The 23151-nt window shown below is 37.0% G+C and overlaps 1 protein-coding gene across 3 annotated transcripts in view; it reads right to left on the bottom strand.

The window, feature by feature from the left end:
- Window positions 1-23151, bottom strand: part of LOC140168117 (sodium-dependent dopamine transporter-like) — a 98202-nt gene that overhangs the window by 30186 nt on the left and 44865 nt on the right. For all 3 annotated transcript variants that reach the window (XM_072191423.1, XM_072191422.1, XM_072191424.1), the window contains exons 3-4: window positions 10099-10275; window positions 6926-7060 (exon numbers count right to left, since the gene is read on the bottom strand). In XM_072191423.1, coding sequence (XP_072047524.1) covers window positions 6926-7060; window positions 10099-10275 — 312 coding nt within the window. The remainder of the gene's footprint in view (window positions 1-6925; window positions 7061-10098; window positions 10276-23151) is intronic.

Raw genomic sequence — 23151 nt, 5'->3', positions numbered from 1 at the left:
CATTCTGAAGGGCAGGGATCTGCTGACCTAGTCGTTTAGAAACAGGTAACAGAAAGTACTGCTTTTAACATACTCTTTCATCCTTTCTGGGCAAATTTTAATTGCAATTTATTTTCCGAGGAGCCAGTTTCCCTTTGCCCCCCCCCCTCCCCTTTCAGTTACTTCCCTGAGCAGGAAATCTGATGATTTATTTCGGGTTTGTTTCTCATCCCATTTGCGGTATTGTATCGACCAAAATACATTACTCCAACACTAAGAGCAGCCAATGTCCAGTGCGAAGGAGTTTGTATCCATGTCTGCCCAGGCTTTGCGCAGACAGGGGATTACCTTAAGGGTTTTGTGCCCAGGAATGTACAAGCATCCAAAATCAAAGCATAATTGTCCAGATCTGACGCAGGCAGTGGCCGCGCCAGAATTTCTTTCGGGGCCGGGGGAGGGGGCAAAAGGGGGAATTTGCCCCCTGTAGCGCCCAGGGCCCACTGGACCCAGGGTTGCCCACACATGTCCAAAACATGGATGTAGGATTGTTACATTGAAATGCCATGGCAAACAAGCATTAAAGCTATTGTAGTAGGGGATAAAGAAATGCATGGCCTGGAGATCAGGTAATTGGAAGCATTAGAAGCTATTATGACAGGATTAACATCTCATACATCGACTGCTCAGCGCCAGAAGTGGGTAAGTGCAATAGCTGTCATGCCATGTGTAAATGAGTACAATAGTCACTGTGTGCTAAATTGCTCAATTTTTACAAGGCCAGGTATTGCACTTACCCACTTCTGGCACTGAGCAGTCGACATGCATGAACCGCTAGCCCAATAATATCAACTGCTCAGTGCCAGAAGTGGGAAAGTACAATAGCTGCCGTGTGTATATGAGCACATTATATTGTGTGTGCATTGTCAAAAGTTCACAGGGCAGCTATTACACTTACCCTCTTCTGGAACTGAGCAGTCAATGTGTACGTACAATCAAAAAAGAGGTTTTGAATCAGTAGCTTTGTGGCCATCCAATGATTGACTTATTTTCAAGCCATTTACTTGATTTGTCCACACACACAATACATTAGATTGTTCCGTTAACATGTGGTGTGATATGACAAGAAGGCTAATCCACGTTCTGGACAAGTCTGGCAAAACCAGGACAACTTTACTTTTGTTTTGGATGTCTGTACATTCCTAGGCATAAAACCTCTGAGTCTGGACAAAGCCTGAGTTATATGGAAAAAAATCTCTAGATATCAGTGGCTATTCCTAGTGCAACAGACGTTGGGTTCAGGAACACAATAATTGCATGCAGATTTTAGCAGCATTTTGCTTTCTAAAGTAAGTAACCCCATTTGTTGTGATAATTATGTGTATATCCCGTGAGCCAGAACATACTTTTAAAATATTTAAACGCTGAAATAATTGTCACAGTTGTGCAAAATACGAGGTTTACTTCCGTATTATTGTTTCTTTCTTTCTCTTTTTTTATATAATATGCTTCAAGTTCATTTGCGGTTGTTACTCTTTAATTAACTAAAATATTAATCATGAAAATATCGTTTCACATTTTAAATATCAATGACATCGCAATATTATGTGAAGTGGGTTAATGTTAATTAGTGGGCTATTCCAGTTGAAATCCATACACCCTCTATGGAAGACATGACCTCAATCTCCCACACAGGGAGTGTGAATTTCAGATAGGGTTGCATGAATGGGCGACTCCGTTTGAAATATGTGATGGAGATTAAGGTAATGTCTTCCATAAGGGTTGTATTTCAACTGGAATAGCCCATTTCAAATGAAGTGAAGAATTAGCAATCTGAATGTCAGGTATGCATAAGTTATTGCTTTATCTGGAAGACAATGTTTGTTTTTTACTTTCATAGAATGTTGTTCAAATTTATTTATTCCGATTTATTTATTCTAATCCCTCGTTGCTTTTGACATAGTTTTATATTCTATTTTCTGAATGGTTCAAAAGTATACGAGAAACTTTCGTTTTGGTATATATTTAACAAAGTGTTAATAGCTTTCTTTTATAATAATAAATCCTAACCCCCAGCAAACACAAAAACGTTTTTAACAAGTCATATTTTGGGTTTTGGTTTAGGTAAAAACATTTTGATAACATTAAATGTCGGGTTATATAAAGGTTATGAAAACGTTTTAAAATGTTTTGTATGAAAACACACTATAACAATATTTTTAAAATGTTTTCAAAATGTTATTGTAAAATATTAATTGCAAACATTTTTTCCAAATATTTTGTCAACACTTAAATAACACTATGTTAAAGTAGTTGCAGTAGGTTATCACAAAAATGTTCTTTAATGTTATGAAAACGTTTTATACCCTTTATATGCCCTTTATATAACCCGACATTTTAAACGTTTTCTGGCAACCTTTTATAACCTTTTGCGAATGATGTCAAAAAAGTTTTGTGTTTGCTGGGCCAAATTCCAGAAATTGCATTTTTTTAAATAAAATATCTTAAGGGGATGAACACAGTTTGTATAATGAAAATGCCGACATTATGATGATGAAAAATGTTGATGATAAAAAATGTTGATGATAAAAATTGTTGATGATAAAAAAATGTTGTTAATAAAAAAATCGCACGAAAGTCTACTGGTGTGCTCGTGCAACGTTATTAATCAGTCGTAATATGTACGTATATTAATTTGTATATTGACTTAACTATTATCACAATACAGGGCATTATTAACTTCGTCTGTGAACGGGAAATTGCCAATTGGTACAAACATTTTAAATGTTAGACACAGTTAATGACTATCATTTGATGAGAAAACTGTGATTAATAATGCTTGGTGTTTAGATCTAAATGCTTCTCTAAAGTTCAAAAGCGCTGCCGCAAGTTAAGATACGAGTCGGACAAAAGTATGTAATTATGGTAATTGCATTCTGTTTGGTTTCGCTGGACATTTTATAGTCAAAAAGCAACATGCGATAACTGATTGTTCTGCAGAAACGTTATTAAAGTGCTCGAATAAATTAATTTCAAATAATAACGCTCATAGTATTGCGTCCACACAGTTGGCGTCCTAAATACACCTTCATCACAGCAGTTTCCCTAGCACAGTTTATAGGAAACTGAATCTGACTGTGGAAATATGCCACGTAAAAACTCTTATAGTGTAGTTTATTTGCACACAGGCAAACAAGTTTCAAGTGAAATGTCACCTTCCAGCATAGTTTAACTAGTTACTGCAGGTGAAGCTTTACTGCTCTACTTAGGCATGAACAATAACCCCACACAAAAAAAAAAAAAGCAATATAATTTCATTTGTCCACTGAAAAACGTTCAGTTAATTTGTAAAATGATTTTGAAAACTCCACAGACTTGGTTGATAATCAAACGAACCATAATCGGTAAACTGTTTGAAAGCAAAAACCTATTTTAACAACAAATAGCATTTTTAAATGTTATTTAAAAATCCATAATTTAGAGTTTACAAGAACAGAAAGACCAGACTGAAAGAAAGAATTCCCAAACTTTAGCGACGTTTTGTTTTTTGATGCCTCAGAAACAATTTGTGTGTGCCCTTTGTTTAGTCTCCTAAACTTTCTATTCTAGTACAATCTATATCAAAGGCAAATACTCTGTTAGGATCAAAAGCTCAGGCCACTAAAACCTTTGAATTTTACTACACAGGCTTTTGTTCTGGATAAGCAGTTTACAACAGTTCGCTTTTAAAACTTTTTTATACATATCAAACTGCTGACATTATTTGTATTTTGTCATGTATTTACTTTCTTCTTTTTTTGTTGAAAAAAAAGTCGGTCTTATAGCTGGAGCCTATTGATTAGGGGATAGAAACCTACATAGCACCTTTACGTGACTAAATTTGACAGTATTGAAGTTCTGGGTTGACTGTCAAAACGCTGAATAAAATAATTGGTTCCTGCAATTTAGATTATCTTTTGTTAAATTCTGGGGTTTTAGTTGGCGTTTACTAGAGGATAATGTTAGATTTAATCAGCTTTTTCAGAGATTTATGTTGTCAAGAATCGTTCAAATATCTCAAGGTTAGACTTTAAAGCTAATCTTTTTTTCTTTTTTTTTGTGGCTTTTTTGACACATATATATATGAATATGCGTGTCATGATAATGTAGGTCTTATCTGTTTATTGGGCTTTCCCGTTTAAATCCATATAAAATATCTCCTATGGAAGAAATGACCTTAATCTTCCACACAAGCAGTGTGAATTTAAAATGAGGTTACCTGAATGGGTGACTCCATTTGAAATCTACACCCCCTGTATGGGAGATATAAGTCATGTCTTCCGTAGGGGGTGTGTGGAGTTCAACTGGAATAGCTCATTGAGACACTTTCTGGAGAAGAAATCGAAAGAAAACCGTATCAAAGGGATTTTGATCTGTAATCTGCTTACTGCCCCAATATCAAAGCCCATCACGATAGCTTTCGCTGATTTTAAAGGAAAGGCATACTACGAGGGTCATTCAAAAAGTTCTACCTCCATCATCACATCTCTGTTATCTTACGTGCCATGATATTGAAATTACCCATGATTATACTAAGTAGGTAATGGTGCCTCCAACGGACAAGGTACAAAAAAACCAAGGATCAAAGGATGATACAAGAAGATACCTAGAATATATAAAAACAAAAAGATTCGAGCCAGGTATACCAACTTGTTAACTTTGTACAGTGTACACCATTCTGGTTTACATACTGCATTAGTTTTATCTTGTCTTTGTCTTTGTTCCCCACACCAAGTTGGTATTCCTGGCTCGAATCTTTCCATGATTGTACTCTTACATCTAGGCTACAAAATAAAAGTTATTTGATGAAAATTGAATTTTTGGTTGTTAAAATAGGAGGGGTGGGCTATGTGAAAAGGCGAATACAAATTTGGTACGTCGGTTAAAAACTGAAGCCGAAAGCTTATATCATATTGTAGCTTTGGATAATCTCCATAATTATTAATGTTTTAAGATACGGTTGTCCAACTGGTTGCTCTGGCAGCTCCATTTGAATTTCATACACCCTCTGAGAAAGATTCAATCTGAATCTTCCACTGAGGGAGGATGAGTTACAAATAGAGCTGCTAATGCGTTAATTCCATTGGAAATTCATACTCCGGCGGATTACTCCCCCTGTGAAAGATATTTCCAAAATCTTCCACATGGGTAGTGTGGATTTTAAATGGAATAACCCAATGTGTGTCTCAGTCCGTTGATCGTAATGAGGTCGATCGGCTGAACATCCGGATCCCGTAGCTTCAAGCAGGGTCGTATAAATATGACGTTCATGAACACAATAAAGATATAAAGATGCGTAGTAATATACGCATATAGTTTATGCTATACGTTAACGATTCACGCGAGCAACAGAACTTTTCAGCTATCAATCAAGTTCGACTTAGTTCGACAAGTTTTGATCATACGCGTATGAATTAAATCTCGTACTCCGAGCCTGCCAAATAAACCCCGGGATCCAGGGGCTTATAAAAACTCTTACTTCAGGCCTAGTATTTCACATCATGTATTTGACATTACAATCGTGCAAAAAAGAGAAATTCGAGAAAAATTGAGGACATCGCTTTCAGTAAATTGCACATTAACCGCATTCTTCCAGGATTAACTCTGCAGAACAGTGAACTACTTGTACCTATCCTTGATTGTATTGTCCAACTTCTTTTTCTAATACTTCATACTTATAATGTTTGATATTGACAAATCTTGATTCCTGTCCAAATGTGTTTCAAAAAGTGACAAACTTCGCTCTACCAGGTTGACCTGGGGATTGTTCTAATAATCCATTAAACGTTAAAAAGTGAACAAGTTGTTAGGTTTTTAATACCTAAAAGTACTGCCGAAGACTACATGTAGGCCAACTACCAATTATAACAGTTCTGTTTGAGACCCCACTACATTCACAAGACGTGTACTCAGCCGTGAAAAAGGCGATTGTTTCAAATGGGATGTCATTGTAAAGTGGAATAAATTAGCTGTTCATTGATATGCAACACGATGAACATATCACATAATCTGAGACATAGATCATGTAGATGGTTGAAAAACTGTCCAAACTTTTGTTGAGGAGTTTATTCAGGCGCGCGTAGCCAGCATTGTTAGTCCGGGGGAACAAACGTCAGTATCGTCCCTATTTCCCTCTCCTTCCCCTTCTTTCTCTCTTTTCTCCCCTTCTTCTTGTCCTCATTTTCCGCTTCTCCTTCCCCATTTTAGATGTCGGGCAGCCTTTTTCCTTACTGTTGTTGTCCTTTTTTATAATTGCATTGCAAGAGCTGGGAAGACTGCGGATTTAGCAGTTCCACGGCATGACAGTGAGTTCCATAGGCATTTGCTTTATTTCATTTACTGAAGCTACAGATTCAGTGGACAAAGTTTGTTCCCCATGTTTCTATCAACGATTAATATAGGGATTTTATTTAATTTTACTTGAGAGTGCACAATTTTGTCCTTATAATGGCTTACTGTGGTTGTCCTTTTTCCACCCCGGTTTTCTACAAGAGCAGCAAGACTGGTCTAGACTAGAAGTGACCAGTGGCGTAGATTTCTTTTTGACATTGGGGGGATGAGGATTGAAAAAAAATCTTGAAGTATAGTGAATCCAGCACCTTTTGGCGACAGAAAATATTTATGGTACAAATGCGCGCGAAGCGCGCGAAAAATTTGTCATCTTGAAACTAAACTGGTGAAAAAATGGTGCAAAAGTGGAATAATTGCGGAAGCGCGCAAAAATTGGCATTTTGGGGGCTAAACTTGCTAAATATGAGATTAATTTGGTCAGAAACCCACATCCAGGCGTCAACATTTGGGGGATGATTGTATGGACCAACCTCCTGGCAAAATGTTGGGGGGATTTATCCCCCCGGGATCTACGCCCATCATAATGAAAGTGACATTCATAGAGATCAGTAATACTTACCCTTAAACAGCGGACACACTTTGTTCCATACTGTGATTGCCCCTGTCTGATGGTATTGCCCAAGTGACAACTCAAGATAGAAAAGTGGTATGCCGACAAGAATTAACATAATTACGTAGGGTACCAGGAATGCGCCTGTAACATAGAAAAAAAAACCCGACATTTAATGTTATCAAAAAATTAAAGATTACATTAACAGTTATTATACTAATAAAATACTAGTAATTGTTATAAAGAATATATTAGAATATAAATTGGCTAATACAAGTGCAAGACAAATTTAAATGGTCTGATGCCTACAAAAGCTAGGCGTACTTACACAATAATAATAATAACAACAACAACAACAACAACAACAACAACAACAAAAATAAATAAATAATAATAATAATAATAAATAACTATATAAAGCGTCTTATAATGCACGCCTGCATTCAGTTTTAAGCAAAGTTGAACACTGATGGCGCTATTTATCTTAAATCTTGTTTCCGTCTATACAAGAGTAGACACTTGTATAATGACATTAAATCATCAGAGTAGTAACAAATAGCAAGGAAATTTTCGAAAAAAACTTTTATCATGAAATGAAAGGAATAACTCATTATTGGGCTAAATTAAACTTAAAATGTATGTAAATAGCGCCCTCAATTTACACACAAATATACAATTTACAAAATAAAAATTACCACAAAAAGGCAGAAAATTATGAAAAAAATTTAACAAAGAAAGGAAAATCTATGTTAAAAATAGCCAAAAAATATATATGTATATTAGCATGATCAGTATGATAGCTGTTAGTATTGTCCAGGTCTAGAATTTAATTAATAAATGATCACATCAAACAACCGTGAAAACAAATTCAATGCGCTGAACAAGATGCGAACGACATATTAAACAAAATTAAAAGTCAACTACAAGAATAAAATGCACTAAATAATAGGTTTACTATTGAACATCATGTTGAGAATCAATAAAAGTCAATAATCAGGGCAATGAAGTGATTTCTGGTTGTACCTGATTGGTTTAAAGTTTTTTTGGGCTAGAAACATTTTAGGTGGCGTTTCCTTTGGTCCCAGGACCCTGAATACCATTACAATAGGCAATGGATTTGGTAACAATTCTGTTAGTTCGTGACTGAAGACGATTGTCTTTGGGAAAGACCCACCCAAAGTAAACAATCCCAGCTATAAATTGCCTACAGTCAAATATAACAATATACGGTAAATATCGTTCATAGATCTGGCTCAGTTCCCGATAACCAACGCACCAAACATTGTTCGAAATTACAGTGCGGAATTATGTCATAATCTGGAATAATTGAGTCTTGTATACAGATATTTCTCTAGAACGATAACGATAGAGATAAATCTACCCCAGGTTGTGTGCTACATGTAGCTTACGTGTTGTTATTCCGAAGGACCATTATTCCGAAGGGTAGTTATTCCGAATGTTCGTTATTCCAAAGGGTCATTACTCTGAAGGTTCATTAATCCGAAAGCTCATCCGACTTCAGAACAAGATTCTTTACTCCGAAGGGTCATTACTCCGAATTTCGGAGCATGACGAGCCTTTGGAGTATTGACCCTTTTGAATAACGAACCTTGTTGTAAATTCGGAGAAATGACTATTCGGAGTAATAAACCTTCGGAATAACGACCCTTTGCAATAACAGTCATTTCCTTCGGAATAACGATCTTTTCCCCACTTTTTGATACCTTTTATGATCCAAGATATTTCTTTGACGCTCGCGCTATACGAGGGGCGTCGCGGTTTGTGACCGGGAATAGTTTTAGATACATCGTAAGTTGTAAGTCCTTCCTTTTTGACGAAATTTAAAAACAAAAGGGGTAGATATTGCACTAAAAGGTGGTTCTACTTTACATAGCAGATAGAAACATTTTACTTCAGAGATCCTGCCTACTTGGTACTAATAAAAATGTTTTGCCAAATCCCTTTAACAAATTAAGGGTAACGCTTAACGCGTATTTTGCAAAAAGGATTGAGAAAATCATTATAGTAAGCCTCATATCTGTGTCTCTGATCAGTGCCATACATACATGATAACGACGTCGTTTTGCCTAAAGAAGATGATCAAGTCAAGTAGTTCTCAGGAGGTCGATGTAATATGAAATGTAATATTACTGTTTACTTCATTGTTTATTTATCTGTTAGAAGGGGATGACTTATGACTTGTGCTTGATAACGCATTATGTAGCACATGATTACTGGCATTATTCACATTCTTTGCCATAACGAGAACTACTAACATGACTTACCAACATGTAAAATCATTTTTCATGTTTCATGAAAATCGTGGAAGGATAATATTTCAAAAGCGTTTACAAAATGGTTTTGTACAAAATGCAATATTGACAACAAAATTAAACATCAGGTATAAATACCTACCACTCAATTGATTATTTTTCTTAAGGGCTCTGTCACCCACCTTTGCACAGTATTTTTGCAGGATCGGAGGACACATCAGACACGAAAAATTGCATTCCGAATACGAGGAATGTCCTTCTGAATAATGTTTTATTATTATTTTCAATTAACGATATAACAAACATTTTATGGCAAATTACTAAAAATTGACGTTTTTGAATAGTCCTCGAAATAAAATCTAATGATCTTAAAGTCTATGTTTCTGGGATGAAAAGCCGACCACCCTATGAACATTTAGACCTTTCGTATTGAAGATATACATGAAGTTTCTAAAAGACCTAAAGTCCCTCGTATTCAGAATGCCATTTGGTGTGTCTGATGTGCTCTTAGGTCACACAAAAATACTGTGCAAAGGTGGGTAACCGAGCCCTTAAACCTCTTTGTCGCAAAAGTAAAGTTAATGCTCATTTCTCCTCCAAAAAAAAAAAAAAAAAAAGGTGAGTCGTATATCATCGACGAGCATTGCTTTTGCTTCGTATTTTTAGTTCGCGTTAAATTATCTGGTCTGTTTAAAACCGAATTTACTTCAATTGGTTTTCTTTAGCATTATTCAAGCTCTACTCGCGCACTTTTCCAGGTAAAGTAATACATGGGTGGTTCAGCGGACGGTTTGGAAAATTTGGAGGACGTTGAAATCTTTAGACCGTCAGTACATTTCCAATGTTGTGTGCCCCCCCCGGTTTCGACATGCTGGTTACGCCACTGCACTGATAAGATGAATACCTTACCTCCTCCATTTTTGTAGCACATGTAGGGGAATCTCCACACATTTGCAAGATCGACACAAAAGCCGATAACCGAGAGCAAAAAATCCATCTTCTTTCCCCATGTTTCTCTGTGGGGTTTACGATGAGCTAATTCTCCTCCTTCCACGGTTAATTCCAAGAGATTCCCCTGGCCGGGAACTGAAAATAATAAACATAAAGATTTTGTTATGACGAGTGCATTAATTAAAACATTTGTACATTTCAGTAAAGATGCAATATTTTGATTTGGCGATTACTCAGCAAACACAAAACGTTTTAAACGGGCTATATTTGACGTTTTGGTATTGTTAAAAACGTTTTTAAAATAACATCGGGTTATATAAAGATCATGAAAACTTTCGAATAATGTCGAAAAAATTTGGTGTTTGCTGGATACTTTGCTTTTCTGAGAAGATTGAGTTAAAACTAGCTTCCAACTTAAACTTATAAATTGAAAAATAACCCTAGAACTACTGAACCATATTTTGTAACTCGAACTACGAAGAGGGGTGTTGTTGCGACCCCCCTTAATTTTCAATTATAAACGTCACATACTGTTATATTTGGTACTAATGTATAGCTATGGGTCTCCTCTATCCAGTGATATCAAAATAAGTACAACCATTCCCCACACAATATCGCTATGACGTCATAATGCGAGGGCGCCAATGCAAATTTGGGAAATTCTGGCTATGTACAAAAGTATAGACAAAATTGATTTTCGGCTAAAATTCTACAAAAATGCGATTTTCACCAAATTTCTTCTAATATAAAAGGAAATGACTATTTCATCTAACTAAGAAATAAAAGGTCAGTAGCTCTAGAAATAATTTCACAAGAGCGAAATGAAAATCATTAAGGCTTCACCCCCCTCCCCCCCTCCCCCCGCCTCATCTATGGTCATCTTTGATGGCCAGTCCTCCCGGTTAGGTGCTGGGGTGAAAATTTTATCACCAAAACATGAGCAAAATGAGCGCAAAAGATGTATCTACGATTAGCTCAGGTCGTTTGGGCGTAAACGCGTGTGTTTTTTATGACGGATGTGGACTTCTCTATTGTCTAAATTAATATAATTAAAGAACTAAAGACAAGGTTTTACAAGTCTCTTAACGTTTTCCAGGTCTCTCATCATAAGGGTAACACGACCTTAGCTGCACACATGCATCGAGCTGATTCAGGTCCAGGTATAGTGCGTGAAATAGACAGCGCTACCCTAAGGCAACATTACAAATCGATAATTTGAGGCAACTTGAAAAGGGTTTGATCGTCCTGAACGACGACGAATCCATACTCGTAGAGATCTCGTGTAACAGGTTGTAAATTTGTAAAGATTACAGTCTGGTTTCTATAATCTCTTGAATTTTTATAAATTGCTCTACATGCTGGCCATAGGCTTCAACATAACAAGTCCCAAGTTTTGAGATATTTTCTCAAAATATCAAGAGCTATCTTAAGAACCACTGAACCAATACTAGGTTTGTTTGTACTCATTTTAATGTATTTTTCATGCTGATTCTAAATATGGTCATGAAAATTTACAATTCTGAATTTTTTTAATTTAAAAAAATGAAACTTGTCGTCTGCAGTCAACACCCGCGTGGAGAGAGTTATAAAGGTGCGTATTCATTGCATCTGCATGTTTTACGCGTAAATGGCCGATAGATTTTGCTTTGTTAATTCATGAACATTGTGTTAAACTAGCGCACCTCAACAAAATGGGTTGATTTCTTTCAGAATTTGCTTAACACTGTATTGGTTCATGTCATTTGATGTGTCTGTGTTGGCCTGGAAAATGCTACAAATATTCATGAAAATACCAGACATTGAGGATGAATATTTACAGAACATGATAATCTATTATTAAGTAAGGTGTAAATGATTTTTGTTGCTACAGAACCTGTAGTCATGCAACTATGAAATGATTTCCTGCAATAGAGCTTATCCGTGTTCTAAAAGTGCATACCCTATCGACGACGGCTAAACCTTGTTTAGGATTTTCAAAAAGAAGTACCTACATGTGCAACCATGACTGTTTCAAAATAGCCGCCAATGCCTCATTTCAAATATTGAGTTTTAGTTTTGGTTTTGGTTTTGGTCACGTGGTTTCCTATTGTTCTGCCTAACCACTTGAATCACAAGATATCGAACTCATTGTTTCTACCTTTTGTTTAAAACTAAACATTTGTGACAGGTAGTTTCGGTTTTGGTTTCAGTTTCTTATAAGTGGTGTGACGAATAAAATTACAGGATTTTCGAGTTACCTGATCTAAGTATACAAAAGAAATGCTTAAATTTCGCAGTGCAATATTCACGAGCAGAGAAGTCGAACAAAGCAGTCTACATTTGAAAGCATTGACTTGAGACTACGAATTAGCCTAAGCTGATTTCACTGTGAAAATATATAGACCATCGAAATATTTCCACAAACATTACAATAGACACTTGACAGATTATGACTTCAGTGATATAAACACTATTATACACAACTCTATTTATGTGCATGTCGCATGACGGAAGATCAATATCATAGAAAGCTGGTTTAAACTAACTTTTATCCAATTTATTTATTGGAGAATAGAGAGAGAGAGAGAAGAGATCGCCAGGGAAAGAGGGTAGGGGTGTGTGTGTGGGGGGGGGGTAAGGGTAAGGGAGAAAGAGAAACAGGGGGGGGAGAGCATTGGAAGTGGGAAGGGAAGGGGGGGGAGAGGGGGGCTCAAGAGTGGAGTGGAATAATAGGGAAGAGTCGATATCGAGTGTGGGGAGGGGGGAGGGAGGAGGATAATTTCCGCAATATTGATCCTGTTGCTTTTGAGGAAGACCTTGTGTTCAAGCTCAATACCACTGATGATTCCATGGATGAGGCACATGTAGACCTTGTCCAGTTTTATAACAAAACCTGTAGCCAAGTACTTGAGACCCATGCACCTGCCAAAGAAAAACCATGTACCGTTCGCATCAAACCTGAATGGTTTAATCAAACTGTTCAGGATGCGCGACGCTTACGTAGGCGGAGTGAACGGCGCTGGCGTAAAACAAGGACTGAAGTTGACCGTCAAGCCTATATTGATTCCCAGAGGAAGCTGCAACAACCATTAGCAAAGAGAAAGCATCTTTTTATAATGAAAGGTTACTCAATTGTAACACTAAGGACATGTATAAGACTATAAATGCTCTTTTGAATAAGACCTCACGTGACCTTCCTGATAGTAGCTCTCCAGCTACATTAGCTAATGATTTCTGTAAATATTTCATTGGTAAAGTCGAAACAATTCGTGCTGATGTTGATGCTGTCCATGCTACCTCTTCAAACACCACTTCTCAATGTTCTACATCTAGCACATTGCAATGCTCGTTTGACAAATTTGAAGTTGTGTCTGAAGAAGAGTTATCTAAAATAATAACGCCATGGACCTCCAAGTCATGTGACCTAGACCCCCTCCCGACCTGGTTGTTAAAGAAACATATCCATATCTTTCTCCCTATTCTTACTAAGATCGTCAATAACTCCCTCCTTTCTGGCTGCTTTCCTGCTGAACTACGTAGGGCTACCATCACGCCTGTGCTAAAAAAGGTGTCCCTTGACAAACAGCAGCTCTCAAACTACCGGCCTGTCTCCAATCTGGCCTTTGTTGGTAAACTGATTGAGAAGGTTGTCAGTGTTCAGCTCACCGAGTATGTCGAGTGCAATAAACTGGCTGAGCCTTTGCAGTCAGCGTATCGGGCTGCTCACAGCACTGAGACAGCACTCTTGGCTGTTCATAATACCATCCTCAGAGCTATTGATGACAACAGGGCTGTCTTTGTGGTGTTACTGGACTTGACTGCCGCATTTGATACGATGGATCACCGTATTCTGTTGCAGCGGTTGAGCCAAGAATTTGGCATCATTGGTGATGCCCATAGAGTGTTCCAGTCCTACCTTGAAAATCGCAGTAGTCAGGTCTTTGTGAAGGGATGCTATTCTGATAAGGTTCATCTGCCTTATGGTGTCCCCAGGGATCGGTCATTGGCCCGATATTGTTCACCTATTACACTCATGCCATCGGGAACATTATTCGTAATCATGGCCTCCAATATCACCTCTATGCTGATGATGTTCAGCTGATTATCACCTTTAATCCTGCCATCCCGGGTGATACAGCTTGTGCCTTGTTCAAACTTTCCAACTGCATCCATGAGCTACAAACTTGGCTCAGCAGTAACAAGCTCAAGCTCAATATGGCGAAGACTGAGTTTTTTACTGCCTCTTCTGATTATCACTACATTAATCTCAAGCATCTCACCCTTTATTTGGATGGGTTGGAGATCTCTGTATCTTCATCCATAAAGAATTTAGGGGTCATTTTTGACCATGACATGAAGATGTCCAGTTATGTTGCACATTTGTCCAAAACTTTGAACTGGCAGATTGGCAATATTTGGAGGATTAGGCGATTCCTAAGTTTTGATGCGTGTACCAATGCGGTTAGGACTCTTGTCCTGTCCAAGATTGATTACTGCTCCTCCTTGCTTAATGGCATCTCCCAGAAAAACCTCACCCGCCTACAGCTTCTCCAGAACAAGTGCGCCAGACTCATTTTCAGAGAACCAAAATATACGCATACTTCTCCTTTGCTTCATAGTCTGCACTGGCTTCCAGTTGCTAAACGTGTCCAGTTCCGCACTCTCGTCCATGTTTATAAGGTTCTTGCTTCATCTACACCTGAATACCTGTCCTCCATCCTTCACACCCGTCATTCTGGGTACTCTTTGCGCTCTACTGCTGCCACTTGTCTTTCCATTCCTAGATCCCACAAGTTGGCTGGTGACAGAGCATTTTCCATCATTGCCCCTGTTCTATGGAATGGCTTGCCTTCCCACATTCGTGACTCTCCCAATGTCCAAACTTTCAAAAAGAACCTAAAAACTCACCTTTTCACCTAATGTTTCCTCCCTCTTGCATTTTTCCTTTTCCATAGCGCTTTGTTTCTTCATTTAAAAAGCGCTCTCTAAATCTGTGTATTATTATTATTATTATTATTATTATATATAGGTGGCGGAGGGAACATAGGTAAGAGGTATGGGTTGTGCTTTCCGGGAATAATCTAATTCATAATCAAATCATCTACATCATCATGCATCGTTTATATTTCAGACAAATAAACAAAAACACATTGAAAGCAGGACTCATGTTCATCTTAGTGTCTCTTTGCCGATAGGCTCTGTTCCACAGGCTTCGTTGGGATTCGAACCAGCGATTCGAAACGTCCTTTGATTACGGGTCTAGTGCTTTACCACTCGGCCACGGTGGCAGTTGAGCGGAAGAGTGTAGTGATAAAAGATAAATCTCATAGTGCCATCTTTAGCCTTTTGTTTACTAAAAAAAGACGCGTTTTGTAAAGATAGATTAGCCGTTTTATGCATAAATACAAGTAGCACGAACGTTTGGGAAAGGTTTCAAACAAATAATAAAGACACTTATTTGATGATGAAATTGCGTAAGTCGGGAAATATCTGCGTCGCAATGTTTTGTTTTGGTTTTAGGAATTTGACCTTAAAATTTACGACTTTATGACATTATTATTTGAAATCAACAAAAGATATTTCAGCAGTATATGGCCTCATTCTTTTTTCTAGAATGTTTTGCACATGTATGTAAAATAGCTTCAACAATGGTTCGCTGCATAATGGTAAAAACAGCCTCGACCTAAAAAAAGGGCGAGAGGTACCATATTTACGGATTCAGGCTAAATTTAAAATTGATATAAAACGTTTGTTTTTGATCGATTGCAAAAATAAATTTTTGTCATATAAAGAAATTGTGTCTGGTGTGAATTACACTACAGTTTTTACTCTTAGGGCTCTTTAACTTCTTCAAATATTTTTTGTAATGATAGAGTGAATCCCCTGGCCCTCTATAATTACGCACAAAAGATCGAGTCCCCTTAACACCACGTGAATGTAACCTTGCTTTGTCACGTACAAATATCAGACTACTGCAGTACATGTATTTACTCAATATAGTATTGTACGTGATACTGGCTATTCTGGCATTTGAAATGTAGCACCCCATATTAACAGCACTGTTTATACCGTACAGAATATGGGAGGATATTAAACACGGGATGCTGGTTATTCTGTACTCTGGAATTCAGCATCCCACATTAACAGCACTGTTTATACCGTACAGAATATGGGAGGATATTAAACACAGGATGCTGGTTATTCTGTACTCTGGAATTCAGCATCCCACGTTAACAGCACTGTTTATACCGTACAGAATATGGCAGGAGGCAGCTTAGGACACACTGTGGAAACATTTTTGTTTCTCTGAACGTCATTTAGACCTTTTTTCATTTCAAACTTCTTCATTGCAAACAGTCAAAGAGACGCCTGTCGTAGAACGCAGGGAATAAACAGACTGATGTGTGTGAAGAATAAAGTATCGTGCGTGCTTACTCAAGAGCCGTTTATTTGCTGCTACCATCGAATCCGTTCTAACCTATGGATGTGAAGCGTGGACTATGTCTCCCAGACTATGTAAAGAACTTGATGGTTGCTACACAAGAATGCTTAGATCAGTATACAACATCAATTGGAAGCAGCACATCACGAACAAAGAGTTATATGGTGACCTACCGAAACCTTCACAGAAGATCAGAGAGAGGAGGACACGTTTCGCTGGGCACGCATACAGAAGCAAAAATGAACCTGTAGCTAAGCTGATCCATTGGAGACCAAAAATGGAAACAGAAAACCTGGTAGACCCCCTCTAACATACGTGGATGTATTGAAACAGGACACTGGACTGGATGTTATGGATTTGGGAACGGCCATGCAGGACAGAAGGGTTTGGCGTGCTGTTGTAGTTCGAGGACACCACTCATCTTAAGCAAGTAAGCAAGTGCTTACTCAACGGAGGATAGCTTGAAAGCCAGCAACTCGCATAACACACAGTCCCTGGTAAGACCTTGGACGGAAAGGCTGCATGGTGAGCAACCTTGTGATGATTCTATAGCTGATTGTGAATGGTTATTTGACTACTGAACAAAAAAAACTGTGCAAAAAACTGAAAAACTGTGTTATGTGTTCCATAGAATAAGTTTCTTATGTTAATTCTCCAAATTTTTAAGAAGCTTAAAATTCAAAAAGGTTCATGAAAAACTAAGAACTTTTGTAGAACCATTAGTAAAAGATTTTCAGAGTGCCTTGGTTCTTCTAAGAACCATTATGGATTTTCCTGAGAGGACAAAATGGTTTGGAACTTTCTTTTATGAACCTCATCTCAAATGGCAAAGTTTAAAAACCTCCATTCAGAAAGTAAAGCTCATAAGTTGACCTCAAGTCTGGAGTATACATTCATATGTCTTTCTGTGAATATGAAACACAATGGGATTAAAGAACTGTCCTGTGTATGATCATGGTGATAAAAGTGCATGAATGGTGCCGTAAATTGCGCATTACTGTTCAGTATACAGGGTGTCCCAGAAAAAATTACCGGGCAAATAAATTTGGACGTAAGTCGAGAAATAGACATCAGAATCCAAAACTCTAAAAATCAGTGTGTAGCCCATTTTATTCTGCATCTTATACGCTAATTTTACTGGAATCGGTTGACTGATTACGAAGAAATGAGCGATTACATAACGCATGCGTCAATTCACTTCATTCCAAGTTTAAAAGAAAGATCATTCAACACAATGCGCAATAGTGGTTTACTGTCAATGGGCTTCATATTTTGTACCGTGAAATCCTTTTCGTTCTTTTAAAATAATCTGTTTCTTGCAAAACATTTAATTAGGGTTTGTTTAAATTTGAAAATGTACACGATATTGAAAATGAAAGCTTGCATGTAAGATGATGCTCGGTACTTTTTCGTTAATGTTGATATAAATGTTGCATAAAGAATTATTGCATAAAGAATTCCATCTGGCTTTTGAAATATTTCTAAGGAATTGTAATGCAAAGTTTAAATCTTTTAAAACCTTAACATTAATGTTGCATGGTATCAAAAACCACACGTAAAGCTGTAAGCACTTGTTCATTGTCATTCTTGGCTCAAATGTTCGTTGGAAAGTTAAAATATAACATATTTGCACAGCCTTAAAAATTAAAGTTGGAAACCTTCTAATTGCAGAAATCAAAGTTTTCTCGGACAAAATGTTATTAATCTTCAGTGAAAGCATGAATAACATAACACCGTCGGACTATAAAATAGATAATGTAGACTAAATTTACACACACTTTAGGAAGCGGTGAGCGAGTATGAGAAAAACGCCTTTTGATCAAACTTGGAATGAACTGCATTGATGCGCGCATTATGTAATTGTTAATTTCTTCGCAACCACTCAAGCGAATCAAATAAAATTCTCGTATTTGAGGCACAGTAAAATAGGCTATGCGCTACATTTTCAATCTTTTGATTCTGATGTCTAGTTCTCGACTTACGTTCAATTTTATTCACTCGGTAATTTTTTCTGGGACACCCTGTATATGAACGGCGATATTGAATACCTAACAAGCTATGATTCGCGCGAAGAAGCACCTTTTCTGACCAAACATCGATCTAAGGTCCAATCCCGTGAACAGCCTTCGGATTATCATAGGAGCCTTGCATGAATGAAGGTATCGCGTAACTACGTTAACTCTCAAATATATCATTTCTTCCGCAACTTGTGGTCTAGGACCACAATGCTAAAAACATCAAGGCTGCAATGAGCCCGGCAGAGCTGCGGCCGCTGACTTCCATATTAAAACTTGCAAGTGGAGTTCCAATATAGCATTGTGGCTCTGGACCAAAATAGGATTGTGCTCCTGACCACAAGTTTTGGACTAAATTAGGTTTTAACTGTTAACTCCGTCTGTGGCTATTATTCATTCCAATTCAATGAATATGAGTGTAGATAAGTTCAATACATTGAAAGTCAGACTTGTGTCGCTGATGTTACTGGAAAACATAAGGACCAAACAGACAAACAAAAACAAAAGCACCCAAAAAGAATTTCTGACCATTCGTTGATCTAATTAATCTTTATACTAAAATATGAGATGAATGTGAAATATTAGTAATTCTGACCTTGCCCTAAAAACAAGCCGATAGAGAATATTGCCAGAAAATAACATTAAAATGTGACCAATCCCTTAAGTATTTCTTGTAATAAGATATGTTATCTCATACTTTAGTCGATAATTTCGATGTAGCAAGCATAATAACATGTTCTTATCTTAAGGGATGGTACCTTGTAGGGAACTAAACCTGGTGGGCGTGTTAATAATTATAGTATTCCTAGTACCGACCCACCCCTTAAGGGTGCTGCTATTAGTGTAAACTAATCCAACAGAAACAAAATAAAACAAGCATCATGAATCGTAACAATCGATTATGCCCCGTTTACCTAGGCAACAGCTGTGCTAGATTCAAATTCGTCTGCTGCTATTTACTACATTATTTTTTATGCAGACGACACAATGTTCTACATATTTTTTTAAAATAAAAATTGTGAAGTTTTCTTTCAATCTATTATGAATAGATATGGTTATGGAAATATACAGAAAAGTGTGAGGTGGGAACAAATTATTTCACCGTAACTGATCCCGGTTGCAAGGAATTCTGTTCGGAATAAAAAATTCGAAATGTGTTGACTATTTAGTTTTATGTATGTTATAATTCCATTCTGTACGTTTTCTATTTGCCTACCCCCCCCCCCCATGTTTTTTTATCCGAGTGTTACTCACCATATAAAAGACGCTTCAGGGTGAAGATAAAAAATGTTAATTCTCAGTTTTGCAGGAAGTTTTTAGAGTTCATCAGCCCAAAATAAAATAATCACACCTTTCACCCAGAGGTTTCGCAAGTTCACATGTTAAAATAACCATGCTTTATAACCCTTTGTTTAGCACATAATAAATTGCGCGACATATTTCAATTTTTGTATGTATCAACATATTGACCTAAATATGTTCTTAAATTCAAAGTTTGGTCCAATGTTCAACCTTTAAATCAATATATTATTGAAAAATAACACTTAGATGTTTTGCAAAATGTTCATTCTACAAATCGTATACTTTAAAAACTTGCTTGATTTATTGTTGTTAATGAGCTATATACGTTTTACAAAAGTGTTGTTGTTTCAGTCCTCTTTCCAATATACTCAAGAACCACAGGACCGACAAAAGTATATCTGTGATATACTGCATTCTCGATGAAGATGATAACAGGTAGCAACAAAAACTCGCTCACTTGATGCATAACCTTAACAAAATATCATGTCAGCCTGTTTTCCAAACTTTGGAACAAGAGAAATGATCGAATGGATATTGGATTATATCAAAATGTCATATGGGACTTACTTCATGGGAACCCTTTCCAACACAGTTACACATCAAAGGTCATTCTATGCATAGGAGCCTATTGGTGGTCAAAGAACTGTTTACTGATGATGGGCATGTATGAGATGGTTGTGAATAGAACCGTTTGTGCATGGGAACGATTTACAGTGGATTCCAATTTCAAAACATCTACCGTACTTTGATTGGCTAGTTTGAGAAACAAATAGGCCAAATCAACATGATCATGTAAATAGACAACCTATATACGTGAAAGCATGTTGCCATGTTCTTAAACTGAACTTTCTGAACCACTCTAAAAGTATAAATTTCGAGATCAACAGAGCCGACATTATTTCTCTCGGCAGAGAGACACTAAGATGAACATGCGTCCTGCTTTCAATTGACTCTTTGTACTTTAACGATGTAACCTGTTGAATGTTGATGGGTACCTAAAATAGGCCATGTAGACCTATTCTATAAGCCTATCATGTTCAAATAATTCAATTGAAGGCATATTGAGCATTGAGCCCTTTGGGCTAAAGCTCTGGTATCAATTCTTGATTGAAAAAAACTTTGTTGATGGATCGGACCGTGAACAATATATGCCAAGGCGAAAAAAACACGTTTTAACAATTGAATACATGAATACAAAACCCACCCAAGTCCATGGGAAGTGATTTTGAGAGAAAAACCCGTGTATCATTTTAATTCCTTCAGTTAGATTTACCTGGTCAATAGGGTAAGTTTTACGTGCAAATGAGTGGATTAAACTGTATTAGGTATGACGATTAGCATGTCAGGGACTTCGTGGGGTTCATTTTAAATGCTGGACTTGGGTGGTTTTTTGAATCATATACAAAGACAACAATGTTGGAATGAGATTACCACTAGTAAGATAATACAAAATAAAGCACACAGGTATGTATAATATTGATAAGCATTCTGCCATGTAATATAAACCACACACTTTCCTTTATAAAACCCATTTTGTTTTTAAAAGTCACTCTCCAGCAATGAATGTGTTACAAGTGAACTTTTATACATATTGGATTTCAATCAATGTGTAACAAGACTCAAATCATGGAATTGGGTGGTTCTTTGATACATGCTATTTTTCACATGCTCAATAGACACAGAGGATGAATTTGAGTTGTTCTTTCATCCATATGACAGCCCTATGTATAGCAACAATTTCCCATGCTTAAGGGGGTACTACACCCCTGGCCAATTTTGTGCCTATTTTTGCATTTTTCTCAAAAATTATAGCACATTGGTGACAAGGGTATGTATATTATGGGGGCAAGGACTACAACTACTGTACTGAAAGTTCAGCAACTCAAAGCAAGTAGTTATTGATTTATTGATCAAATATTGGTTTTCCCTCATTTTTGACTGTAACTCCACAACTGTTGTCTATGCTGAAATAAAATTTCCAGTGCAGTAGTTGTAGTCCTTGCCCCTATAATATACATATCTTACTTGTCCCCAATGCACTATAATTTTTGAGAAATATGCAAAAATAGACACACAATTGGGCAGGGGTGTAGTACCCCCTTAACTCAATTTGGCCAAAGTATAGACTCGGGGGGTTTTGTATTCATATAATTATTCAATTTAAGAATCAAGTTTCGAACAGTAAAGCTTGGCTATAAATGCAAATATGACAAATAATAGTGAAAAATATAACATATGTCTTGTCACATGACGGTGTTGACAACCTCTCGTCATGACACTCATGAAGATCAAAAGAAGTTTTTAGAAGGCTCAGCAACCGTAAGCCGAAAGCTCACATATAAGCATGATAAGTCTTGTGGTTCTTCAGATAATTACGATTTTGTAATGGGCTATTCCATTTGAAATCCACACTACCCCTGTGGAAGATTTTGGAAATATTTTCAATAGAAGCTAATAGAGGGATCCCATATTCCCTCTGTATTATAGCTTTATCTATTTCTTCCACAACTGGAGTGAGTATTTCAAATGGAAGTTACCCGATTGTCTAATGTATTCAAAACTCATACTGCCTCTGTGGAAGTCTTTATCTAAATCTTCCACAGGGGTAGTGTGGATCTTAAATGGAATAGCCCAATCACCTATCTGCTGACTGAGAATTGAATCGTCGTGCATTGATTATCACCAAGTGACAATTACTTTATGCATAATATAAATAATGTAGCACTAATAAACCGTCCGCATGCAATCTTAATAAATTAATTCTTTATCTTCTAAAATGCAAATCTATTCAGCGGTGATTCAGCATGCGATTACTGCACTGTAAACAATCTATCTCGTTGTGAAATGAGTATTCCAAACGAGCCGTAATGACTCAAGGCCAAAATCACCCTTTACCTAAATCACACGAATGTACAACAATAATACACTGTTTGATTAAGTTAACAAAATCTAAATCTTTAATTAAAAGTAAAATATGATTGATACATGAACAATAAACAGTGGCTTCGGGTATTATATAAATACGCTTTTATAAATGCGCACGTGACATCTACAGGTCGCCATACCGTGTTTAACGATGTAAGGTACCCGGATGTACACAAATTCCACACGCAAAAGTATAGGCGAAAATGACAGGTTGCAAAGTAAATTGTTCTTGCAAAATAGTGGCATTTATTGCAACGGGCAAAATAATTTGACCCAAAACATAAACTCTTTATTTGGGTTTTCCATTACGGAAAAAATTTAACGACGGAAAAGCTAGATATAGCTGAA

Source organism: Amphiura filiformis, chromosome 13, assembly GCF_039555335.1.
Source record: "Amphiura filiformis chromosome 13, Afil_fr2py, whole genome shotgun sequence".
Taxonomy (NCBI): Eukaryota; Metazoa; Echinodermata; class Ophiuroidea; order Amphilepidida; family Amphiuridae; genus Amphiura; species Amphiura filiformis.
This window is presented reverse-complemented; position numbering and strand designations above follow the sequence as displayed.